General features: G+C 39.3%; 4 protein-coding genes across 8 annotated transcripts; all 4 read left to right on the plus strand.

Annotated features, from left to right (window-relative positions):
• Positions 1–572: 572 nt before the first annotated feature.
• LOC143854364 (LYR family of Fe/S cluster biogenesis protein) lies at positions 573–11,722 on the plus strand. 5 transcript variants are annotated; one of them, XM_077364263.1, is made up of 4 exons: positions 580–638; positions 8,397–8,473; positions 9,744–9,825; positions 10,257–11,722. In XM_077364263.1, the coding sequence occupies exons 2-4, from the start codon at positions 8,420–8,422 to the stop codon at positions 10,397–10,399; spliced, it is 279 nt and encodes a 92-aa protein (XP_077220378.1). In that variant the 5' UTR covers positions 580–638; positions 8,397–8,419; the 3' UTR covers positions 10,400–11,722. The 5 variants fall into 5 exon arrangements, with proteins under 5 accessions (XP_077220379.1, XP_077220380.1, XP_077220378.1 ...); XM_077364264.1 differs by lacking the exon at positions 8,397–8,473 and having other exon boundaries at positions 573–638; positions 9,707–9,825; XM_077364265.1 differs by lacking the exon at positions 8,397–8,473 and having other exon boundaries at positions 574–638; positions 9,710–9,825.
• Positions 1,543–2,265, plus strand: LOC143853822 (uncharacterized). Its single transcript, XM_077363539.1, has one exon. It carries the CDS (start codon positions 1,543–1,545, stop codon positions 2,263–2,265), a length of 723 nt encoding a protein of 240 aa, XP_077219654.1.
• Positions 11,723–12,887: 1,165 nt separating the features above from the next.
• On the plus strand, positions 12,888–16,518 carry LOC143854318 (Tetratricopeptide repeat (TPR)-like superfamily protein). The gene is made up of 2 exons (XM_077364202.1): positions 12,888–15,430; positions 15,559–16,518. The coding sequence occupies exon 1, from the start codon at positions 12,943–12,945 to the stop codon at positions 15,295–15,297; it is 2,355 nt and encodes a 784-aa protein (XP_077220317.1). The 5' UTR covers positions 12,888–12,942; the 3' UTR covers positions 15,298–15,430; positions 15,559–16,518.
• A 3,260-nt stretch (positions 16,519–19,778) lies between these two features.
• Positions 19,779–22,320, plus strand: LOC143854977 (serine/threonine protein phosphatase 2A 57 kDa regulatory subunit B' beta isoform-like). Its single transcript, XM_077365130.1, has 2 exons — positions 19,779–20,941; positions 21,826–22,320. The coding sequence occupies exons 1-2, from the start codon at positions 19,847–19,849 to the stop codon at positions 22,162–22,164; spliced, it is 1,434 nt and encodes a 477-aa protein (XP_077221245.1). The 5' UTR covers positions 19,779–19,846; the 3' UTR covers positions 22,165–22,320.
• The last annotated feature ends 1,113 nt before the right edge of the window (positions 22,321–23,433 follow it).

A 23,433-nucleotide genomic window follows, 5' to 3' on the forward strand; every position in this document is an offset into this window, starting at 1 on the left:
AAACTCTTGGACGATTTACATAGAATCAAACAGAGCACTCGGATAATAAACATAGGAAGAAATCAAGCCATGAAGATATAAGTATGGAATGATCTAATCTAATCTACTTACTAATTCAGTCTAGCTGCCTAATGATCTTTAAACAAACGGGGTAAAATGAACACGGCCTAAGTTTGAGTCCAACATTGTTTTTCGGGATTTGCTAGCGTCCATCACAGAAGGCATTTCACGGATGGGCTATTACATGTGAGAGCAGCCACATCTTGAACGAAGACAAAATCTGCTGAAAAGTGAACCGGTGTGGCTGCTCTCACATGCAACAGCCCATCCGCGAAGTGCCGCTAGCAAATCCTTTGTTTTTTTAATTTATTACGAGAATCGATTGTGAGGCCTAAACTAATTATTGGACTCAAAAACAAAATTTTTCGTCCAACAATCAGTTTTGAGACCACAATCGGTTCACATAATCCAAAACAAAGAGGTCGAGCCTCAGACCGTGGCTCATGCTAACGTGTGCCGGGTGCATCCGTCTGCTATATAGAGCCACAGCCTAACGAGAAAAGCAGAGTATCATGATATCATCTATTCCACCCAGCATAGGCCTATATTGCCGTTCCAGAGTTTCTCCCTGTTCTAAGGTAAATACATTAAAAAAAAAATACTCTCCTTTTGACTGTTTTTAGATCATATCCGTTTATTCTGTAGGCATGTTTGAGATCTAGTAATGTACATTTTCCAAAGAGAAATAACTGATATTACAGATTTGCTAATTCACAATTTTTTTTTTATTTGGGTTTGATTTTTTTTTTTTTTTTTGATGGGTCGTTGGGTTTGATTTTGTTTGGGCATCCTATGGAAAATTTTGTTTTGAGAGAAATTTTGGAGTTTTCCATGAGACCAGCTTAGAGACGCAATCCATGGCAAGGGTTTTGTTATGAACCCAAATCGGTTCGCAATGTGATTGATCTTTTTAGAGGAGCGATCAGTCTCTTGACCCGCTTCGAGGGAAGGGTCGGTCCTCCTGTAAAAACACAATTTATGGGATAGAATTCTTCTTCGATGAAATAGAAGATTACTACTTACTTATTACCCATAGATGGGACCCATCTAGGCACGTAACAAGTTTAAGGAGGAGAAACATGATACATATCAAACACCCCCTGTTATGTTCCCTTTTTCGTGTTCGCCCAATCTTGAAGATGAAGGGAAAGAGATGAAGAATCAGGCTCTATTTGAGAGGAGCCTTCAATCTCCTAATCATAAGAAAAAATAAACAAAAGGCAAGAAGTCCATTTCATTGCATAAATGTTTGCTCAAATGCATATAAAAACCCGAGACTCAATAGACTCCTGCAAGATGAATGACACAAACAAACCTAGAATATTCCTACCAAACCATATCCATCACATCCCTAAAGATTCTCCTACTCTCCCTCTCTAACCGTCCAAGATTTATCCTCACAACCTAAACAAAACACACGTATCACCCCTGTTAGACATATAAGGATATTACCGACATTTTATATGTAAATATATTCATATAATGCCTCGTGTGTTTGGATGTACTTGCTTTGTTCACAAGTTAGCCCTTGGATTGGATAAATTAGACCCTCGTTCGGAAAAATGTATCTTTCTAGGTTACTCACGGACTCAGAAAGGATACAAATGCTATAGTCCTAGTCTGCGAAAAATATTTGTTTCGGCAGATGTCTCCTTTTTTGAGGATACTCCCTATTTTTTAGACTCTCAGGTTTCTATCGCAGAGCTGTCAAGTTTAATTTTACCTCTCCCTGCTCTGAATGTTATTACCGATAGTTTTGAATCCCCTTCGGTTGAGCCTATGAAAGATTCTTCCTCTTCGGCTGCCCCTATGCGAGAATCTCCGAAAGCTCCAATCGTGCAACCACCAAAAGTATACATTCGACGTCCAAAAGAGGTAGTTCTGCCTCCATCTCCTCAACCAGCCAATCTTACTTCTTTGTCCGATGATCATCCTTCAGGTAATCTCCTTATTATCTCTGACTCTCCTATTGCTACTCGTACTCGTTCACGTACGACTGCTCATCCTATTTCAAAGTTTGTCTCTTATGATCATCTTTCACCCAAATTTCGCTCATTTGTTTCCAATGTTTCTACTATTTCTATTCCCAAATCAGTTATAGAGGCAATGGCTCATCCTGGCTGGAGAGCTGCAATGGATGCAGAGATGGATGCCCTACACTTAAATCGAACATGGAAACTTGTTCCACTACCTTCTGGTGCGTAGACAGTTGGTTGTAGATAGGTATTTGGTATTACGTATCAGCCTGATGGGACAATTGATTGCCTAAAAGCGATGTTAGTTGCAAAGGATTATACTCAGACATTTGGTGTTGATTATCAAGAGACATTTTTACCAAATACCTTATGTCAGAGTGTTGATCTCCATTGCAATTAATTGTGGTTGGCCTCTATCAGTTAGACGTGAAGAATGACTTTCTTCATGGCGACCTAACTGAGGAAGTTTACATGGAGCAACCTCCTCGGTATGTTGCTCAGAGGGAGATGGGCTCATCAGTGTGTCGCCTTCGGAAGGCAATCATTTTACTTTCGTCTTGTGTCTTTCCATGTGCCTTCTATAGTAGCCAGAATTTGGACATTCCAAGCCCCCCAAGGGTTTGTGCCTTTGCATGAGCCGCTAGGGTTTGTGCCTTTGCCTGAGCCGCTTTGCTTGATAGAATTCAGACGGTGGATTTTCTACGAAAGCGTGATATGTTGATCATCGATCATTGCGCTCTATGTATAGAGGCAGGGGAATTAGTTGACCATATGTTTCTGCATTGCAAACTGGCCAGGGATTTGTGGAGCGGGTTGTTGGGGGCAGATTTGGAATATCATGAGTGTTCCTTGCAACACTAATAGATCTTTTGATTTGCCGGTCGTCGGCTCCTTGGAGAAAATATGGGAAGGATTCTGTGGAATGTATGTTTTCTAGCAACTATTTAGGTTCTTTGGAAAGAGAGAAATGCTCGTGTCTTCAAGGGATATGCAAAGAAATCTAATTTTTTTATTTTCTAAGGTGTTGGCCCTCTCGATTTCTTGGGTATCCTTCCAAGCTTCAGATTCATGTCTGCTTTCGACCTATAGCATGAGTGGAGGGAGGTTTCTGATAGCTCCGAGCATAGGCCGTCGATAGTGCAGGTGTGGGAGCCTCCTGCCCTAGCACCTTGAAGCTCAATTTTGATGGGTCTAGCATCGGGAACCAAGGTCCCAAAAGGAATTGGGGGTGTTCTAAGGGATGAGACAAGGACATTGCAATGGGCTTTTGCGGGCCCAATTGGATTAATAGATTCTAGTGAAGCGGAAGCAGTGCACCGGGGTATTAAACTACTAGAGAAGGAGGCTATGCTATGGACAATGTGGTGGTGGAAGGGTAGTCCCTTAATGTGATTCGTTGGATTAGGCGGGCCCTATTGGATTAATAGATTCTAGTGAAGCGGAAGCAGTGCACCGGGGTATTAAACTACTAGAGAAGGAGGCTATGCTATGGACAATGTCGTGGTGGAAGGGTAGTCCCTTAATGTGATTCGTTGGATTAGGCTCTTGTCCTCCACCATGGAGGTTCGTCAAATTCTTGGATGAGATTCAAGATCAGGCGGGAGATGCTAGAATTTCTTTTCAGCACATCAGGAGGTTGGCTAATTATGTTGCCAATAGATTGACAAGGCTGGGTGTCTGAGGAGGGTTTGGAACTATTCGATTTCGTCCCCCCTCGTCTTCTTTTCATTTTTTTCGCTTGCTCAGTCGAAGCATTATGATTGTTAGTTTGTAGCCCTTTCGCGAGTTATGCGTGTTTCTTGTATCGACCACCTCGGTCTGTCTTTCTATTTATATGTAATGAATTTTTTTTGCCATTAAAAAAAAGTTGTTCATCATACGAGGGCAACTAAATAGGGGTGCAACTTGGGCCGGGTCAGGTTGAGCTTTTACTAAAAAATAAATAGGAATCAACCCGAACTCGACCCGATTTCAAGGTAAAAGCTCAACCCAAATTCCGGAAAATCGACCCTAGTTGCACCCCCCCTACAACTGAAGAGATGAGAGAGTTTCGGTTTGATTGAGATGAGGGGGACTCAATTAGATGAATCTGAAGTTTGCGGATGCAGCATTTGCAGCAACATCACACGATGAAGTTGGTATTTTTTTTTTGAACGGCTGAAATAAGCATGTTGATGTCTTGATGAAGTTGGTATTACCGAGCCGATGTATTTTGAAAAAACCCAAGGAGTTCCCGAATGAGAGCAAGCCGTCGACATATTTACCAAATGATTATGCTACAAGAAGTTTGTAAAGCTTAGAAAGGAACTCAGCGTGATCAGCAGAGAGTCAACGCTGAGTGGGAGTGTTAGAGTCATTGTAGAGTCATCCTCTTAGCCACTTAGCTACTCGTGTTTGGCTCAAACTAAGAGTTCTAGTTCGAGTGGAGTTAATGTTTCTAGCTAGATTTTTTGGGTGATGACAATGAGGTTTGGTTGTTTTGATTTTTAGATTATAGTTAAAATTATATTTGGTTTGTTTGAGTTATTTTGGAGGAGTTAGACATGTGGTTTTATTTTGTAGGACTTGGTCACCGGTTTTAAGTGTAGTGGAGATTTACTTCTAATAGGTTTTGGTTTTTAGTTTGTTTATAAACGAGAATTGCTAAACTTGAAGTGTGATGTAATGGCTTGAAATAATATTCAAGAGGAAAATTTTCTCTCCTTACTTTTGGTTTTTGTTCTTGGTCTTTCCTTTTTGCTTTGATTTCTTCTTCAACTGTGCTTAGAAGGTTTTTTTGATTTTGAGGTAAGGTGATACGCCCCCCTCTTGTACTTTTTTTTATTGTACCAAAAAAATTTCCGGTGCATCCGGGTTCCTTGATAAATTCCTGGTAAAAAAAAAAAAAAAAACTGTGCGGAAGGTTGAGTCATTTTGGGATTCTCATAATTCAATGGTTGGCAGTGTTGGGGTGTTAATACTATCATATGATCAACACGCATCATTCAATGTCCAATCCTCATTGGTGTATTGACATAGCACATGAGGAGTTCTACTCCCACTCCACTATCCACTAGGATTCTGGCCTATTGGGACTCTAGTGTCATTAGGAGAGTAACATTTCAGTAGGAAGTTTTTATTTTACTTTAGGATTCGTTTTTTGTTTCTTGAAGTGGAGTTATCAAAGTAGGTAGGATTCTAATTCCTAGTTAGAGTTGAAGTGGTAGTTGTAGTTCTAGATGTAATTAGATTGTTGAAGTGGTAGTTGTAGTTCTAGTTGCAATTAGATTTCTAGTTTATTTTATATATTTGAGTGTTAATGTGGGATGGGGCAATCATCAATTTTGAATAAAGGATTGCACCCTAAGCCCACGATCTGAAAATAATCCCTACAATTTAAAGTTTCCATACATTCTCTTGCATTATTTTCCCACAATTGCTTCTTTCCCCCATCCGTTGTTGTGGATGATTTTTCAGTGTGAGTATATACTATATGGTCTAAGGTAGTAAGCAACAGAGTATCTTTCCTTTGATTCCCAATAATGATTTCCCATTGTCATGAACTTGCATAGTTCATCTCTAGACTAGAAGCAATTACAATGATGTTGTTAGGAAATTGAGTAGATAGAAAGCAGCCTTACAACCAGTATGGATAAGACTTAAATGTGCAGAAGATAAAATGGAAGCAAGAAAATGTACCTCAATTATAGTCGGCTAAACGAAAAACATTCTTTCTGAGCAAATACTTTATCCTGCTAGGATGTCTAAACACTAATGGAATAGGTTATCTTACAGCAAACAACAGAACAAAATATTTAAATACTTTATCCAAGCCCCTCCAAGGGTCTGTGTATTCTGTGGGCAGCCTGTCGTGGAAAAATTGTGACGGTGGATTCCCTGCGAGAGCAGGAGATGCTTATTATTGACCATTGTACTCTTTGTATTGAGCCGGAGTCTATGAATCATATATTTATTCATTGTAAGTTGGCCAGAGAGGTACAAAGTTGCATTCTGGACAGGTTTGAGATTGATTGGGTATTTCTGGCCTCTCTTGTTGATTTATTGGATAGTTGGCCTTGCGTCCCATCGTGGAAGAAGGGGAAGATTCTATGGAATTTATCCCTCGCTTTGATATGGGTGTTGTGGTAAGAGAGAAATAAACTTAGTATTTAAAGGGGGACAATCCAAGATGCCCCTCTATCTCGCCAATAAAGTTATTGCTTTCAATATCTCTTGGGCAAAGGCCATTCCTTGCTTTAGGATTGCGTCTACCCATGATCTAATGGTATGGGTGGAAGGAAATTTGCAATAGCTCAGAATCGAGCTCCAAGATAGTGCAGGATTGGAAACCTCCTGATCCGGATTTCTTAAAATTGAACTTCGCTGGGTCCAGTATGGGAAATTCGGGACCTTTGGGTATTGGAGGTGTTCTTAGAGACGCGAATGGAACAGTAAGATGGGCTTTCTCAGAACCGGCAGGGATAGCGGACTCTATTCAAGCGGAAGTACATGCTGCCTATCAAGGAATCAAACTCCTTGAGAACGTGATCTTGGATAAAGTGATAGTGGAAGGGGACTCTCTTAATGTTGTCAAATGGCTTAGTGGTGCCCACCCTTACCCATGGAGGTTTGCTAGATTATTTGAGGAGATTCAAGATCGGGTGGGTGAAGTTCCCCCTTCTTTCTGTCATGTGAGAAGGCCGGCTAATGAAGTAGCCGATAGGTTAGCTAGGGAAGGGGTCTTGAAAGAGTAGTTGAAGCTTTTTTATTTCTCCCCCCTTGTTTTTTGTATTTCTCCCCATTTCTTAGGGGTCATTTTTACTATTCCTTATGTGTATCTGTATCTTACTTTGTTTGGACCAGCTCAGTCTTCTTTTTTAATGAAATCTTTACCATTCGAAAAAAATATATTTAAATGTTAATTAACAAGAGCTTCTGCTGTATTAATTTTGATCCAATAAGTACTAAATCTCCAAATAATCCTATCGCCCAAGATATCAATTAGTTAAAGATATGGTTTGAAAACCCGGAACCAGACCGGATTATTCCATAAGAACCATTGTTGCCCCCCTGGAGCAAATTCTTGCCTCAATCTCTGGTTGTAGCTGAGGAAATCTGGGACCAATGGCATGCAAGGGTGTGGTCCTTAATGCCTCGAGAGATATGGTTTTACTTTAGTACGTGTCGCCTATTTGTGAAAAAAGGGACTAGACATTGGCAAAGTGCCTCTTATGCTCTGTTTGGATGCTAGGTTTTTTTTGTTCCCAGGATTTATGTGGGTAAAGTTTTAGTGGTCACATCAGCTTTTTCTTGCTGACATCAGCAAAATCTTCTCTTGAAAATGGTGTTCTCTCTTTCTCTATCTACCCTCTCTCTCCACTCATCATAATATCTTTCTCTAATTAATGCTTGTCCCCTCTTTTGTCTCCTACCTTTACCCACATAAATCCCAGGTAAAAAAAAAAACCCGGCATCCAAACAGAGCATTAGGGTTTTCCTTTTAGAAACCTAGGAATTCACTGTAGGATATTATTTATTGGACCACCCTTGGTTGTGATTTTGTAAGCGAAAAATCCAGCATACAAGATAGAACGACAATGTGTTATCTCTTCTAAGTCAATATTGCAGGAATGATATGATAGATCACTAAGCTGGTTATCGATGCGGAGTTTATGCCCCTGTTCGAGGTGTTAGAAGAAGTTTGCGTTTGCCATGATTGTCATTGTTAATGCTTTGCCGTCTAGAGCTTCACGTTTGAATTTTATCGTTGTTTATTTCACCCTTATAATCGTATATTCTTTGTGATCGAGAGCATGCTCAAAAACATTTGCTCAAACTATGACCTCTTAGTCTGATCAGTGTTGATTTCTACACAGCGTACTTGAATTCAATGGTTTCAGGTCAACCGTTGGGTTGTTCCCTGTATTTCCTTAGGTTTTTCCATTTTTAAAAACTTTGGAAATTCTCCTAAGTTCTATTATTGTACCCTGACTTTAGCTATGGTGTCATTTGCCACGTATTTTGTTAAGTAAAATGTCTAGCATGTGAAATGAACCATAATTTGTGTTAGTTTGTCTAAATTAGTATCACAGGAACGTCATGATAGATTGCTAAGCAGGTTATCTGCTCTGAATTATATCTCAATTTGAGGGTGTGTGTTATACGAAGTTTCGTGCATAATTCTTTGTTTTCATTTCTATTGCTTTGCCCTCCAGCTACATGCTCAAATTATATTGTTGTCTGTTGTACCCATGGAATTGATTATTCTTTGTGATTCGGAACACGCTCAGTATCTCTCCTTTGCTTGTAAATCATGTCATTTTCTGTGCTTCCTCTTTTCCCTATTTTCCTAAATTTTCCCCAAGATCACTGCTCACGTAGGGAATCCAGTGGACCCCCTTAGGATGATGTGGCTATCCAAGGGCAAGTTTGGGACACAGACTGAATTGTTGCAACTGGTAATATTTGCACACCCCTCCTTAGTTGGCCAGCTGTTATTTTGAGGTTAGCCAAAATTCTCCTGGCCTGTTGTTGCCCCACGGGTATTATGTACATAAAGATTGCTTATCTGTACCATTCAAAAAAAAAAAAAAATTTGCTTATTTGTTTTGTTTGTTACTGGTTCACTATCCTCGGTGAAACTTACTCAGTTTATACAAAATGGAGCCCATCTTTCCAAGTTGTCTCTAACAATTTTGTTCTTTTGATCCAACAAAGGATCATCTTCCTTTTCAATTTTTCGGTTCTTTTTTCCTTGGTTTTCCTGTGGAGTGTATTAGAAATTGCATTTGATTTCAAAATTTCCCTTTCATTTCTAGCTGTTTGCCAGTAATATAAGGAATGAATGTTTGTATGATAGTGACTGAATGCGAGTAGGGATCATTCACAAGTCTGTCTTCACCATAATTTGCAAAGTCACACCAACCTCCGCAAACTTGAATCGGTTCGAGTAAATCCCCTATTAATAGAAAGATTGAGAATCTTGGGTCTCTCTTGAGCACATTGTCATGCTCATGAGCACATTGTCATGCTCATGAGCACATGCATAACATGATTTTCTTGCACATATTCCATGTGGCTATGGCATTTGATAGTAACACAACCCAAACTCAGAAATATGTGGATGAGTGTGGAGTCAACTGGGCACCAACTCAGATATCAGTTTCGGTTTCGCCCTTGGCTGAAATTTCGGCCTAAATCCGGTATTAAAAAAAAGTATTATTTTAGCAATTCCCAAATTTCAGAACAATAATATTTTTTAAAAAAAATCAAATTTTCGAAATTTCCGTTGAAATTTGGGATTTCACAAAATTTCAAATTTTGGTTTTGGTCCCAACCGAAATCCGGATGAAATTTAAAACCATGCTCTAATGTCTGTTACCATGAAACAATCATCTGCAAAAGGGATTGTTTCTTAAGAGCAGTATCGAAAATAGCATAATGTATCTTCTTCTTCAGAAAAAAAACATAATGTAACAGAACTTGGCAGACTTCTTAAATACTGTTACAACATATGATGTTGGAATATGTCGTTTATATTATCGCTTTAACCCAAAATTTTCATTTTTCAAGGCCATTAAATAATTCAGTGGCCTTTATGTCAACATCATTTCAAAGTATATAAGTTTTGAAATGAACTGCAATCTTTAGCTCTTTGAAAGAATTGGTGATATGAATATTGATTGCCGCAGAAGAGAATCTATTATGGTTCTCTCCTTGGACTTGCAGGCATTTATCGTCCGTGCCCGTGTACTGAAACTCTATAGACAAGCATTAAGGACTGCTCGGCGTGCCCCTAGTGATGCCAGAGGTAAAGCTTGTCAGTTGTGAATTCTTTGGATTTTTTTTTTGTTTAGGCCATGCGGGAGAGCGAGAAACTTGAGAGTGTTGGGGGGGAGGTGAGCATAAAAAGCTCCTAAAAACCAAGAAATCAGAAAACCTACTTTAAATACGTAATTTATGTTTGCTAGTTTTTAGGGATTTTTTTCACCGTTTCAGAAAAGAAGTTTTTATGTATTTTTTAGGCTCTCTCCACTCCCGCACTTTCAATTCTCTTCTTCATTGTAACGTTTTAATTTAAAAAAAAAAAAAAAAAACTCTCCCTCTCCCTCGTCGGCCTCTTTCACACAATTAGGCCCATGAGTATTTCATGTAATTTTTTTTCATGGTTGCCAGACATGGCCGTAATGTTTTATGATGGTGCAAGTATCTTGCCTGAACTATAAAGGGTCTTATTTTCAGATGAGTTGAGGCAGACAACGAGACAAGAGATGGAGAAGAACCGACATTGCGATGATAAGCAGAGAGTTCGATTCTTGCTTAGTGAAGGACTGAAGAGATTGAAAGAACTAGATGAGATGCTTGATATGCAGGGCTGCAATTAGAAGCTACCTGCTATTGTGTTGGATTAGTTTTCCAAGTAATTTATTGCCAACATTACTGTGGACAAACTAATCTGATTGTACGGAAGTCAGTACGATAATACATTTCAAAAAAAAAAACCTGTACATTTCCCATTTTAATATTTTAAGTACAAGAAGAGCTGGAGCAAAATCATCATTGCAATCAAAGTGGATCTAGTTTTATGGGTTAGGAGATATCCTTCGGAGAATGACGCAGAGAAGTGCAAAATTACTCCCAAATGGCCGACTCCTTCGGAGGGTTGGTTAAAACTCAACTTAATGATTAATGTTAAAACTCAACTTCATGATTCAAGTAGAAGTCGTCTAATGTCATATTCTGATGCAAGAGGGGGGAGCAAGCTCTGTTTGGCTGCACAAAAGCTCGGCAGGCGTCCGAGTTTGGCTTAGATTTAGCATGCCATTTCACGTTTGGTTGCCAAAATAGCATTGGACTCTCCATTGACTCCCTTGGATGTCTCTCATGTAATAATTGCTTGTGTGCTGACATGAATTCCTTATCCCTCGTGACTTTAAAAACAAATTCTTCCAAAAGCAAGGAATTTTGGTTGAACTTTTCAGGGAAAGACTCTCTCTCTCTCTCCTATACTGTTAAAGACACCACCTACTTATTCTTCTACTCTCCGACTATGTGTCTCTCTCTCTCTCTCTCTCTGTGTGTCTCTCCTATACTGTTAAAGACACCTCCTACTTATTCTTCTACTCTCCGACTATGTGCCGCGCAACCAAACACTAGTTACACCATTCTCCGAGGTCATTCCAGACCGCCACCACACTATTCTCCGAGGTAATTCCAGACCGCAACCAAACACACCCGAAGGGTTTAAGATGGTCTGCACAGGCCTGGCTTGGATTGCTGATTATAGAAGGTGACTCTACAATCCCCATTGCTGCTGATTGTTTGAGAGAACTGATTTAAGCTAAGATGGGAATCATCATCCACAATGGGATTCCAGAACGGGAACTATACTCTTAAACAGATGGGAGCCAAGCAGGGATGTCATTGAGGCTAGAACTTGGAATATAAAGCATGGAGTTGCGTGTTGAAGCAAAAAATGAAGCTGAAGCAATCTCGCAACAAAGGCTAGCTACTTCTTAAACTGAGGGTGCTTACCTTAGAAAGAAGTTTGAAACTTCTTAAAGGGATTTGTCTAAACTCAGTGAGGCCTTGACATCTATACTCGATCTGAAAGAAAATGTACCTGATGTGAAAAAGTTAAATTCTGTACTTGCGTATTGTGGGTTTTGTTTTTTTGTCTTGAATCAATAAAAATACATATTATTGGATGTTAGAATGGGATGATCTGTGTGGCTTTCAGGAGATCCAAAGGCCTATCAAATGAATGGTTCAGATCAATCGAGTGCTGGACCTCGTGATGATACGCAAGGTGGGTGTGTTAGTGTTCCTGAGCTGCTTTCAAATGCGCCAAAGATGGTCTCCCTAAGATGATCCTATACCTCCAATATATTTGGTGTGCTTAAAAAATGTTAAAAAAACAACCGTACAGAAACCTCTATAAATCGAATTGTTAGATTATTTCAATGTGTTTCATGTCACTCTACAAAATCCCGGCAAAAGTGGCAGAGGATAATAGAAAAACTCTAAAGAGACTTTGTATGGGAGGGAGCTTCAATGAGATGGGAGAAAGTATGCATATTAAAGACAAATTGGGTGCTAGGAATTGACAAATTCAGATTTGAGAAACAAAGCCTTGATGGGAAAATGGTTGTGGAGATGCGGAGAGGAAAAATATACTTTATGACAGAGAATCATTGGAGATTAAATACAGGCAAGGATGGGGATTGAGAGAGTGGGAACCGGTTTGGGTGCATGGAAGTCTATCTGTGTCTCAAGACTCTTGTATGAACCCTTAGTTAATTTTAAGATGGGAAGGGGAGATGGTACCTGTTCTTGGTTAGACCGGTGGCTAGGGGAGTCCTTGTTGTGACATGCATTCCCCAACCTATTCTGTCTAGAGACTATATATATGTTTATAATAAAAATTTCATTCCAACCTGGGTGGAATCAGAATACCACCTCTTAGGGCAGGTAAGAGATTCTAGCATTTTCCTCTTCTAATTCCACCCTGGTGTCAATTCCAGGCTAGATCCCATTCTTTTTTGAACCAACACTGGAATCGAGCAGAATAGGAATCGATTCCAGCGTCTGATTCCATCAGTCCAAACAGCTAACGATGGCGATGGCGTTCGATCGAATAATCCTAGCCCATTGATCCATCAAGACTCAGTCTAAATCGTTGATTTTGTAAGCCTTAATCTTAAGAATGGGATTCCAATTCAGTATTATGATCTATAAAATCGACGATCTCAATTACAAGGTCATGTATCCGTACTGACCCAAAGCTTGATCGTTATGATTGATCCAGACCGGACATCCTGGGTTGGGTCCATGTCATTTTTTGGTCTCATGGGCCCATTATAAAATTCAACGTCCCTTAACATCGTATGTAAAATCTGCCTCTCAAAATTTCCCACCACCTCAGAAAATGGCGGGAGCACTTTTTCAGAGCTTCTGCAACTCAAATTCCCAGGAAAATTTCTCCCCAAACATACGAAAATTCCCAAAAATAAGCAAAAACCCAGATTCCATCAAGCCAAAAATCTCCCAAAATCTCGCAAAATTCTCCCCTCTTCTCTGTTCTCATATAGATCTTGGGTACATGGATAAAGCTCTGCATATTTTTGAAAATATAAAAAACCCAGATACCTTTCTCTATAATTTGATGATCAAAGGGTATACAAATAATGGGTCTTACAAAGAGGCTATTGAATTTTACCATCAAATGCAAATGTTGGGTGTTCACCCGGATAATTTCACATTCCCCTTTATAATCAAATCTTGTGGGGGTTTGTTTTCTTTCAATGATGGAAGGAAAATACATTGCCACGTCATCAAGCTTGGATTGGATTCAGATATTTTCATTTGCAATTCCCTTATTGGAATGTATGCCAAAGTTGGTTATATTGACTTTGCAGAGAAAGTGTTTGATGAAATGCCTAAAAGAGATTTAGTTTCTTGGAATTCTATGATTGGTGGATATGTTTGCGTTGGGAATGGGTGGAATTCAATTTATTGTTTTCGAGAAATGCTCGCTGTCGGATTGAAACCCGATCGGTTCAGCATAGTTGGTGCACTTTCAGCCTGTTCTTTGAATGATTTCCTTCTACAAGGGAAGGAAATCCACTGTTATATAATCAGATGCGGGTTCGAATCTGATCTCATGGTTGTCACTTCTCTCACGGACACGTACTGTAAATGTGGAAATGTGGATTTTGCGGAGAGGTTATTTAATAGGATGAGTCAGAGAAATATAGTAGTTTGGAATGCAATGATAGGTGGGTATACTCTGAGTGATCAACCCCACAAGGCATTTGCTTGTTTGATCGAGATGCGAGAGGCCGATAACACAAATCCGGATGCAATTACAATGGTGAATTTGCTCCCTGCTTGTGCGCAATTAAGAGGTCTTTTGAAGGGAAAATCAATCCATGGCTTTGCAATTAGAAGAGGGTTGGTCCCTCATTTAGTTATGGAGACTGCGCTAATTGATATGTATGCAAAGTGTGGAAAATTGGAATTGGGAGAGCGGTTGTTTGAGCGAATGACTGTTAAGAGCTTAACATCTTGGAATGCGATGATTGCTGGTTTTGTTCATAAAGGCTTGAGTGTGGAAGCCATAGGAATTTTCAATGAACTACATAAAGGGCATAAAAAACCAGATGTTGTTACCATTGCAAGCATCATCCCCGCATATGCCAAATTGGCATTGTTGAGAGAGGGAAAGCAAATCCATGGTTATGTCACAAAATTTGGGTTTTGTATGAGTACTTTTATCTTGAATTCCATGATTTATATGTATGCAAAATGTGGTGATTTGCAGAATGCGCGGAGGATATTTGATAGGATGCCGTGTAAGGATGTAGTTTCATGGAACACAATTATTATGGGATATGGAATTCATGGGTGTGGAGATATTGCCCTTCAACTTTTCTATAAAATGCAAGAAATGGGTATGAAGCCAAATTCGATTACCTTTGTTTCTGTATTATCGTCTTGTAGCATTGCCGGTCTGGTAGATGAAGGATGGGAGTATTTTAATTCTATGCAAAAAGAGTACAACATTAATCCTCAAATTGAGCACTATGGATGCATGGTTGATCTTCTTGGTCGCACGGGAAACCTTGATGCGGCCGAAAATTTTATCAAGACAATGCCATTTGTCCCAACAGCGAGAATATGGGGATCTCTATTAGCGGCCAGTAGAAACAACAGAAATATTGAACTAGCAGAGTTTGCAGCAGAAAGTATCTTTGCTTTACAACATGATAATACTGGATGTTACATTTTGCTCTCTAACATGTATGCTGAAATGGGGAGGTGGGACGATGTAGAGAGGGTGAGATCTCTAATGAAGGAAGAAGGTTTAGATAAGACGATCGGATGTAGCATGGTTGAACTGAATAGTAAGACGTGTACTTTCATCAATGGTGATAGGACCCACATGGAGATCAACACTATCTACAACTTACTTGACATTTTGTTGAGTCAGATAGGGGAAGATATCTACATTCATGGTATTAAGTTCAGGCCACTAGATATAGCAAAGAAAAGAGAGAGCTTTCCGAGTACTCATAGTGTGAGGTTGGCAATTTGTTTTGGATTAATCTCCACAACAGTTGGAACTCCTATCCTTGTCAAAAAGAATATTAGAATATGTGATGACTGCCACCGTGCTGCGAAGATGATCTCTAAATTTGCCAGGCGAGAGATTGTAGTGGGCGATTCGAGGATCTATCACCACTTTAAAGATGGAATTTGTTCTTGCGGTGATTATTGGTGATGTAGTTAACTGAAAACTGAAGTCTTTCGGTACTAACACTCTGATTGAAAATATGGGACTTTTGAGATATGCACTTTTTTTCGGAGAATTGAAAAGCTTGGTTATCAAGCAAGGACATGATACCATTTTGGGGGTAAGACCCAAACTTGCTAGTAATAATAAATAATAGAAGTTCTTATCTTTCTTTCTCTTGAGTGCATTGGTCCTTGGGCCTTTTATAATCACGAAAATCAATGGGTTTCACAGGTGTTTTCGATGCAGGTCTTTTCATCATTTGCCTGCCTTCCATTCTCCTGTAACGTGGCTAATAACTCATTTTGAGTCTCCGGCTACTTTGAGCTTTCTTTCTTATGTCAAATATGCTGTTCTGTTTTGAGACTTGCAAGCAGCTGAAAAACGAACTATATTAAGAAGAGCTAAAGCGGGGCCTAGCGTAGAGAAAATGATGGCTTTGGAGTTTATCTCTAAATTCGGATATTTGAGATAGCAAGTGTAACCCTAATTCTGGGTTTTGCGACAGGTGCTATAGTAAAGTGGCTCAGGGTCTGTTTTTGTATGGAAACTTGTGAGTTTTTGGTAATTTGATGTATCAGAGGCGGGCGATGGTTGGGGCATCTTCGAAGATTCTGAGTTTTACCAAAGCAGTCAAGTATGATAGAGAAGCATCTTCAGGGGGTTATTCATTCAGTATATGTGAAAATTCATGCAATGAGAGAAATTGATAACAAGACTAGTTTGACACTTCCTCCTCTAAAGCCAGGAAGATTGATAAAGATTATTCTGACATTTCTACACTAGATAACTTTGGTTCATAGCATCAATTGGAAAAAAAGGTGGTTGTTGCACCCCTCTATTTTTATCTCAAAAAAAAAAAAAAAAATGGAAAGAAAGCTGTTCTATAAATACTTAAATAGGTTCCACAGGAATACTATGAAATGTGGGAACTGATTCTAAGCTTAGAGTTGCACTTGCAGAGCTCCTAGAAGGTGAGATGTGAAGATCCAACATGCAGCTGAAATTCCATATGAATTCCTTGTACATGGCTATTGGCTTTCTACATGTGAGATTTAAAACATCGGTATTTTGTAATATGCAGTGAGATTATGCTTTTGACATCTTTTATGTGGTTCAGTCATCTTTTTTGTTTCTTTTTTGTACATCATTAGGCTATTGTGTTTTGAGATTCAAACTTGATTATATCAATTGTTAAATTAACATGAGTACCAAAGGGATCTACAAACATATGCGTGGACCCCATTGACCTAGAGCAGGTAGAGTTTAGCTATAAATTTGAACCATTAAATTAAGGGAAATGATATCAGCACAACCATGTTTTGTTATAGACGCTCAAGTATCTTGTCTTTTAGTATTTAAAGAGCTGTCAAAAGGTCATTTACATTTCCCAAAAAGCTCTTACAAGTCATTTAAATACTAAAAGACAAGATACATGAGCGTCTTTAACAAAACATAGTTGTGCTGACATCATTTCCCTAAATTAAACTATATTCTGCTAAGCTATTGCAAGCAGGCACCTGTCAATTGAGAGACGAGGTTGAATCAGTTAGATGGGCTTTCTCGGGGCCAATTGGATTTATGGATTTACGGACTCTAATGAAGAGAAAGTTAGGGTATTATTGCACAAATGCGACAAGTCTCACGACCCGGCATCAAGGGACCATTTTCAAGATTGCGGCATCATAGACCTATGCCATGAACTAATCCAAATGACAAAAGTTCCGCAAGGCAGCTAAAGCCATCTGAAGGCAAGGCTAGTTTTAGCCACGCTCTGCTCTGCCAAGTCCAAAGACTTAAGCGTTCACACCATCGCATCAAGGGACCATCTTCTTTGATAGCCCACCAAGGAATAGGGGTGCAGCTCGGGTCGGGTCGGGTTGGGTTGAGGTCAACCTGACCCGAGGAACCCATTTTTCCAACCTGAGCCTGACCCAACCCGAGGAACTCATTTTTCCAACCTGAGTTTTTAAGCTTAAGAAAATAAAAAAATTATAAAAAATGTCGGGTTTCACTTGGGTCGGGTTGTCAAACCCTCAACCCGAATCCAACCCAAACCCAACCCGGGTTGGGAAAAGTCAACCCAAACCCGAACCCGACCCGGGTTGGGGAAAGTCAACCCGACCCAACCTTTTTTCGGACTGAACCCATCAGTTCGGGTTGAACCCGACCCGAGTTGCACCCCTACCAAGGAATGAAGTGTTGAGTTGAGGATTTTATCAAGGCACACTGTCCCATGGAAAGTCAACTCTCTGAGGGGCCTACGAGCTTCAGGCTTTTCCACTTAACCAATCATGTAATTGTAAAAAAGGAAGGATAATCTATCTTTCTAGCCAAATTGTTTTATGAGCTCCCTGTCTCTAAGGAAGACAGAACTGATCGTACTCATGAAGGAGGTGACCATATCCACCTCCAGTTAAAATACGTCCTCTGAAATATGACATTCCAATCTATCTTCTCATTTGACCATGCCAAAGGAATCAGCCACGCTAGCTAGTTCCTTTATCAAATGTCATTCCAAACATAGAAACAAGGATGGGCTGGACTTGTGTTTGCTTGTTGGATGTGCAGAAATGGGCCCAACAGTGACTTTCAGGGAAGAGCCTAGCAGTCATGTCATCTTGGCATTTTTTCTCTGCAGCATTTTTCCATAAATAAAAAGATGAGGAGTGAAAGAAATGTACCCAAAGAAGCTTCGATGAAACTTCAATTAATCAAGACTAAGAAATGCCTCAAAAGAAGGTTTGATGAAACTCTAATCAAGACCATCGGCTTACCAATTTATCCAATCTCATTTGAAGTCTTCTCTTTTTAATTTACGTTTGCAGTTTCTTTAGAAAAGCACGCGACCCATATAGATATATATATATATATATATATATATATATATATATATATATATATATATATATATATAGAGAGAGAGAGAGAGAGAGAGAGAGAGAGAGAGAGAGAGATAATAACGTATTGATTCATGCAATCTTCTTTCATGGAAAACTCTTCTTTTTTCTAATCAATTTCTTAACATAAACGCGATGCATGTGGCATTGCAAAAAATCCAAGCAATATTTTTTTATGGTTTTCACAAATTTTTTTTTTCTCATGTTACGTTGGCTTTTGCTCATTTATACGTTCATGTCAATACAAGGAGAAAATGATTTTCAAGATCAATGATAAAAGACTATTATTGGGTCTCACAGGAGGGACATTTATGTGAAATCAAGACCATTGGTCTTATAGAACATCAAGAGGCCACCCCAATGGTTTTCGTCCCACCTCGAGTGGGCATCCCAAGTTTGAAATAAAGGACTACAAAAATCAATGGTTTACTGGTGAAACCCTAATGAAGCATGTGGATCAAGGGCTTACAATCTTCTGATCTAGGCATTTTCAATGCCACTTGGCTGGCCGGACTTGGATTGCCTTTCGAATCGGGTGTCCATCGGATTGTCCTAGGACCTACTTCATCATACATAGTGATTAGGCTTAGGTGTGTAAAGAGGGAAGAAATTCAAGAGAGGATGATCCCCATCAAAATGAAAGCGAAATAATAAAATATTGTTTCTTGTAGGATTTTGAATGTTACAAAATGGCCCTGATGAATAGACATAAATGAACTAAATACGAAGAATATTTTTAATACATTGCCCCTCAATTCGGATCTAGGACGTTCCATCAGATTTAGTGGCTATGCCTGGGTCACAATTCGAAATAAATTTGGACCTTAGGATATGAATCCAATAGACACGGTTCGAATCCATATGTCGAGCACAAATACTGTCCATTAATGGTCGGATCCTTTGGATTCATCGTTCGGTCTGTGCCCATTGAAACCCCTAGTCCTACTCCGAAATTTCAGATTTCGGTCGGGACCAAAACAAAATTGCACTGAAACCGAAATTTCCAAAATGTACCAATTTGGGAAATTTCAGTGAAATAATTGATAAAATAAGATTATTTTAATCCTTTACCAAATTTCAACTGAAATTTGGGCCGAAACTTCGGCTTAAAAAAACGACATTTCGAGAGCTTTTACCAAATTTCGGCTGAAATTTCGCCTGAAACTGAAATTTAAAACCTTGGTCCTACCATCTAAATGTCAAGGCAAGTGGAATCCATTTCTCTTAACCGTCCTCTCTTGAAGGCCACAAAATAAGATTCACCCATATTAACCTTTTGTTATGGGATTCGCACACCAATTTTTATTTTATTTTTTTACTTTTATTTATTATTATTATTATTTTGCATGGTACGCCGGCTTTTTTACTCTATCCCTTGATGCCTACAATAAGTTAGAAGAATCAAAAGAAAGTCCACATGAAACTGACCCAAATGGAGAGGAAAAGAAAAAGTCAAGAAGGAAAAAGACCCCTTTGAACACAAACTCTTTCAAAAATCCTACCTGTCTCAGCCCTCCAATCCCCCTCTCCTCTCTTGGTCGGCATTAACAACACAACTTCCCACGAAAACATCGATCTCTTTTGGATTCTTCTTCAAACCCATTAGAAAATTATAACAACAAAGCCCCCTCTCTCTCATGCACAAAACCAAAAAACATCTCAACAAAAGAAGAAGAGAGAAAAAGAGAAGGAAAGAACAAATGGGTGCTCAAAAGAATGCTCCCATAGCCTCTCCCATGAAGAAATCCATCACTCTTAAGTATCTCTTCGACATAGATTCCAAAAGTACCAACTATGAAATCAGTAACCCATCTTTTGATCCAGAAACAGATGAACTTCTCTCTATAATTTCCTATTGCACCTTTGTTTTCACCTTCACTGATCCATCAGAATCACCATCCAAACAAGAACTCAAAAGACACAAGCTACTCCAACTCCTCACCATAATCAAATCCAATAAAAAGCCGTTCGACAATCGCGTCTTATCGCCTCTCTTCGCCATGTTCGCCGTCAATCTCTTTCGCCCCCTCCCCCCACCTCAAAATTCCTCTATTTCCTCAGACTCCACCGAAGATGAAGAATATTCTTCAACTCCTACACCATCATGGCCTCACCTCCATGTCATTTATGACATCCTTTTAAAACTAATTCTCACCTCTGATCCCAAGTCTCTTCGTGAATATATCGGTCAATCCTTCCTTCGCAATCTCCTCTCCCTCTTTCGAACCGAGGACCGGCGAGAGAGGGACAGCTTGAAGAATATCTACCACAGAATTTACTCAAAATTCACCTTCTACCGAAAGTTCATGAGGAAGTCTACGAACGATATATTTTTGCACTTTGTTTTTGAGAGCGAACGACATTGCGGGATTGGGGAATTGCTTGAGATATGGGGAAGTATCATCAATGGTTTTACTGTTCCTCTCAAGGAAGAACACAAGTTGTTCTTGATGAGAGTGTTGCTTCCTCTTCACAAACCAAAAGGGATTCAGGCTTACCACAGGCAGCTAGCTTATTGTGTTTCTCAATTTGTGCAGAAAGAGCCTATGCTTGGTGGGATTGTTGTTAGGGGGATTTTAAGGTATTGGCCTCTCACTAATTGTCAGAAGGAGGTCTTGCTTCTTGGGGAAGTGGAGGAGTTGGTAGAGTATACTGACCCTGGGCAGTTTCCGAAGTTGGCTGTTCCTATTTGTTCTCAGATGGCAAGATGCTTGAACAGTTGGAATTCACAGGTGATTATTCTTTGTTTTGTATCTTTAATTTTTGGGTTTGATTTTTTTTGGGTTTTTGGGTCATCTTCTCATGTCTTGCTTGAACATTTTGGAGATGGAAGACGACATGAAAACACCCATCCCTTTCTTCAAAAGAATCAACTCACCTAATGTGTTTTTTATGATTTTGGGGCTTGGACTGTTAGAATTAGCTAATCAATTTGTGTTTCAACTGCTTTTGATTTGGTCCTTCGATGATCCTCTCTGCTTGAATTGTTAGTACTTTTAGAAATAATCCAGATTCTTTTATTTATTTGTTGGAAATCTATGCTTGACCACTTGACCATTTGACCACCGATTGTCCTGGAACTTACTACATGTATGCATGGAGCTTGCCACACTACCATTGAAACACTTAATACATTGGAGATGCGCTTGACGCCTTTCTTTGTTTGGATGAGAATATTACCACCTACCTTAAGGAAATCCCCTTGGTACCACCTGTTAGAACTTCACTTTGGAGAGATTCATTTAAGTTTATGAACACGCCTTTGGTGTTGGTCACGTGATTACCACAATCAAGGTACCATGACTCATCAGGAGCCATTTTTTGCATATTACAAGCAATAAAGAGAGGTCTTAGTCTTTACTTATCATCTTTCTCATGCATGAAAGTAGATTCTTTCATCTCGGAGAGGAGTAAAAGAATTTTTTTTTAAAATGTTCTTTGGTATTAAGTTTTAGATGGTTTTAGTGCATGAAAGGTAGAAATTCAGAGATGAAACCCACGTTAGACTGCCTTTGATGATTTACTTGTTAGAATTCACAGATGAAACTCCTCTCTTTTATGCTTTTATCTTCTGAGTAATCCGACTTTTCATGATCTCCATGCTGGCTCAATCCAGGTTGCCGAGAGAGCGCTCTACCTATGGAACAACGAACAGTTTGTGAAAATAGTATCAGAAGCCATGGAAGAGGCTCTTCCAGCAGTGGTGGAAGCCATTGAGAAGAACATAAAATGGCATTGGAACAAGACTGTTCGCCAACAGACAGTGAAGGTGAAGAAGATGTTAGAGGACCTGGAGCCCAGCCTCTATTCGAAGTGCGCCACAGAGCTCAATCTCCGCGAATCCATGGCTGATCAAGAGGAGATGAAGAGGAAGGAGAAGTGGGAGAGATTGGAAATGGCTGCATCCAACAATCAATTTCTGCAACAACAAAATTGTATATCCATATCCCATTAATAAACAAGATTTAAATGCATTTGGTGTGGCTTGATGAGTTATACTACTGCAAGAGCATGAGTTTTTATGATATTCAGCAAGAAAATTAAAGAAATGAAGCTGAACATAATAGATTTCTCATATATAAATGCCTTGAGATACCCTCCTCTGTTAGCTCTGGTAGATATAGTAACTTGTTATAAGGGTATTTGATTAGAATTACAGTAATCTATACATTTAACAGTTAGGTATATCCTACTGATTCTGCATCCAACAACCTTGAATTTTTTTACTTCAAATTGGGACATTTTCAGAAATTGGATGCAGTTACTAATTCATTAATCTCACATTTACTTGTAAGAAACAGCATGAGTTTTGTGTGTGAAGGGTGCATTGGCCCACCATGCAAAACTTCTATAAGTTTTATGAGATAAACATAGAGTCTTAAGGGAGGAAACTATAATTCTTACATCTTTGTAACCCTTTCGAGGATTGTATTTGGACTTGGATCCACTTTTGTAATATGGAGGGGACAACTTGTCCCAGCCACTATTCAATAAAATGTCAATTTAAAAAAAAAAGAAAAAAAGCCACATAGAGACGATCAGAATTAAGAGCTTATGAGCAGACTAACCCAAAGATAAAGAGGCTAACCCAAAGGGCCAGGGCTCTTCTGTTTTCTAGGTGGCACTACTTACTGAAATCTATTTTTGAAAAAGAAAACAGGAGTCATCTTGAGTTGTTACCGTATGATCTGAATGATGAACCTTAGGTCCCACATAGCATAGAGGCCCCACTTGTTAGTTTTAGGAGACCTCCATGTGGTCAGTGGTCACTTGGCTATAATTCAGCTTGTTCATGAACTCAGTCCTAGCACCCAGTTGTGGCATTGAGCTTGGGCCTGGAGTGATCTTTCCCATTTTCCATTGTTTCTTGTGACAAAAAAATCCTCCGATTTTGACAGTGGGATCAGAGATTTTGTATCAGAAAAAGTACAGGGCTCACGTATTTGAATGCTCTAAAACCATTCATTTTTATGAACCAAACCCTTCGATTTGTAGAGGTTTCTAGCTTTCTTTTTAAAAAAAAAAACTTCCAAGCCATCCTTTGTTACAACAAACTTATAGAAGGGTTAGGTTCATCCTATTGAGAAAATTTTTTAGGCATGGCTTATCTACGGACTACGGCAAGGACCTACAAATGAATAATTTAAGATCATCCAACTAGATGGGTTCCACTGCGCATGTATTTCACAAGAAATACTTGCCCACTTATGATATAAAATCTCAC

Source organism: Tasmannia lanceolata, unplaced genomic scaffold, assembly GCF_043159265.1.
Source record: "Tasmannia lanceolata isolate RefF3 unplaced genomic scaffold, GAP_Taslan_0.1 ptg000020l, whole genome shotgun sequence".
Taxonomy (NCBI): Eukaryota; Viridiplantae; Streptophyta; class Magnoliopsida; order Canellales; family Winteraceae; genus Tasmannia; species Tasmannia lanceolata.

What these genes read in the sequence shown, in the direction of transcription:
- LOC143853822 (XM_077363539.1), top strand. Translation starts at nt 1,543, where the DNA reads ATGCCTCGTGTGTTTGGATGTACTTGCTTTGTTCACAAGTTAGCCCTT.
- LOC143854977 (XM_077365130.1), top strand. Translation starts at nt 19,847, where the DNA reads ATGCACAAAACCAAAAAACATCTCAACAAAAGAAGAAGAGAGAAAAAG. An exon ending in TGAACAGTTGGAATTCACAG is followed by an intron (nt 20,942 to 21,825) that starts GTGATTATTCTT and finishes GGCTCAATCCAG; the next exon opens with GTTGCCGAGAGAGCGCTCTA.
- LOC143854318 (XM_077364202.1), top strand. Translation starts at nt 12,943, where the DNA reads ATGGCGGGAGCACTTTTTCAGAGCTTCTGCAACTCAAATTCCCAGGAA.
- LOC143854364 (XM_077364263.1), top strand. Translation starts at nt 8,420, where the DNA reads ATGATGTGGCTATCCAAGGGCAAGTTTGGGACACAGACTGAATTGTTG. An exon ending in AGACTGAATTGTTGCAACTG is followed by an intron (nt 8,474 to 9,743) that starts GTAATATTTGCA and finishes TTGGACTTGCAG; the next exon opens with GCATTTATCGTCCGTGCCCG. An exon ending in TGCCCCTAGTGATGCCAGAG is followed by an intron (nt 9,826 to 10,256) that starts GTAAAGCTTGTC and finishes TCTTATTTTCAG; the next exon opens with ATGAGTTGAGGCAGACAACG.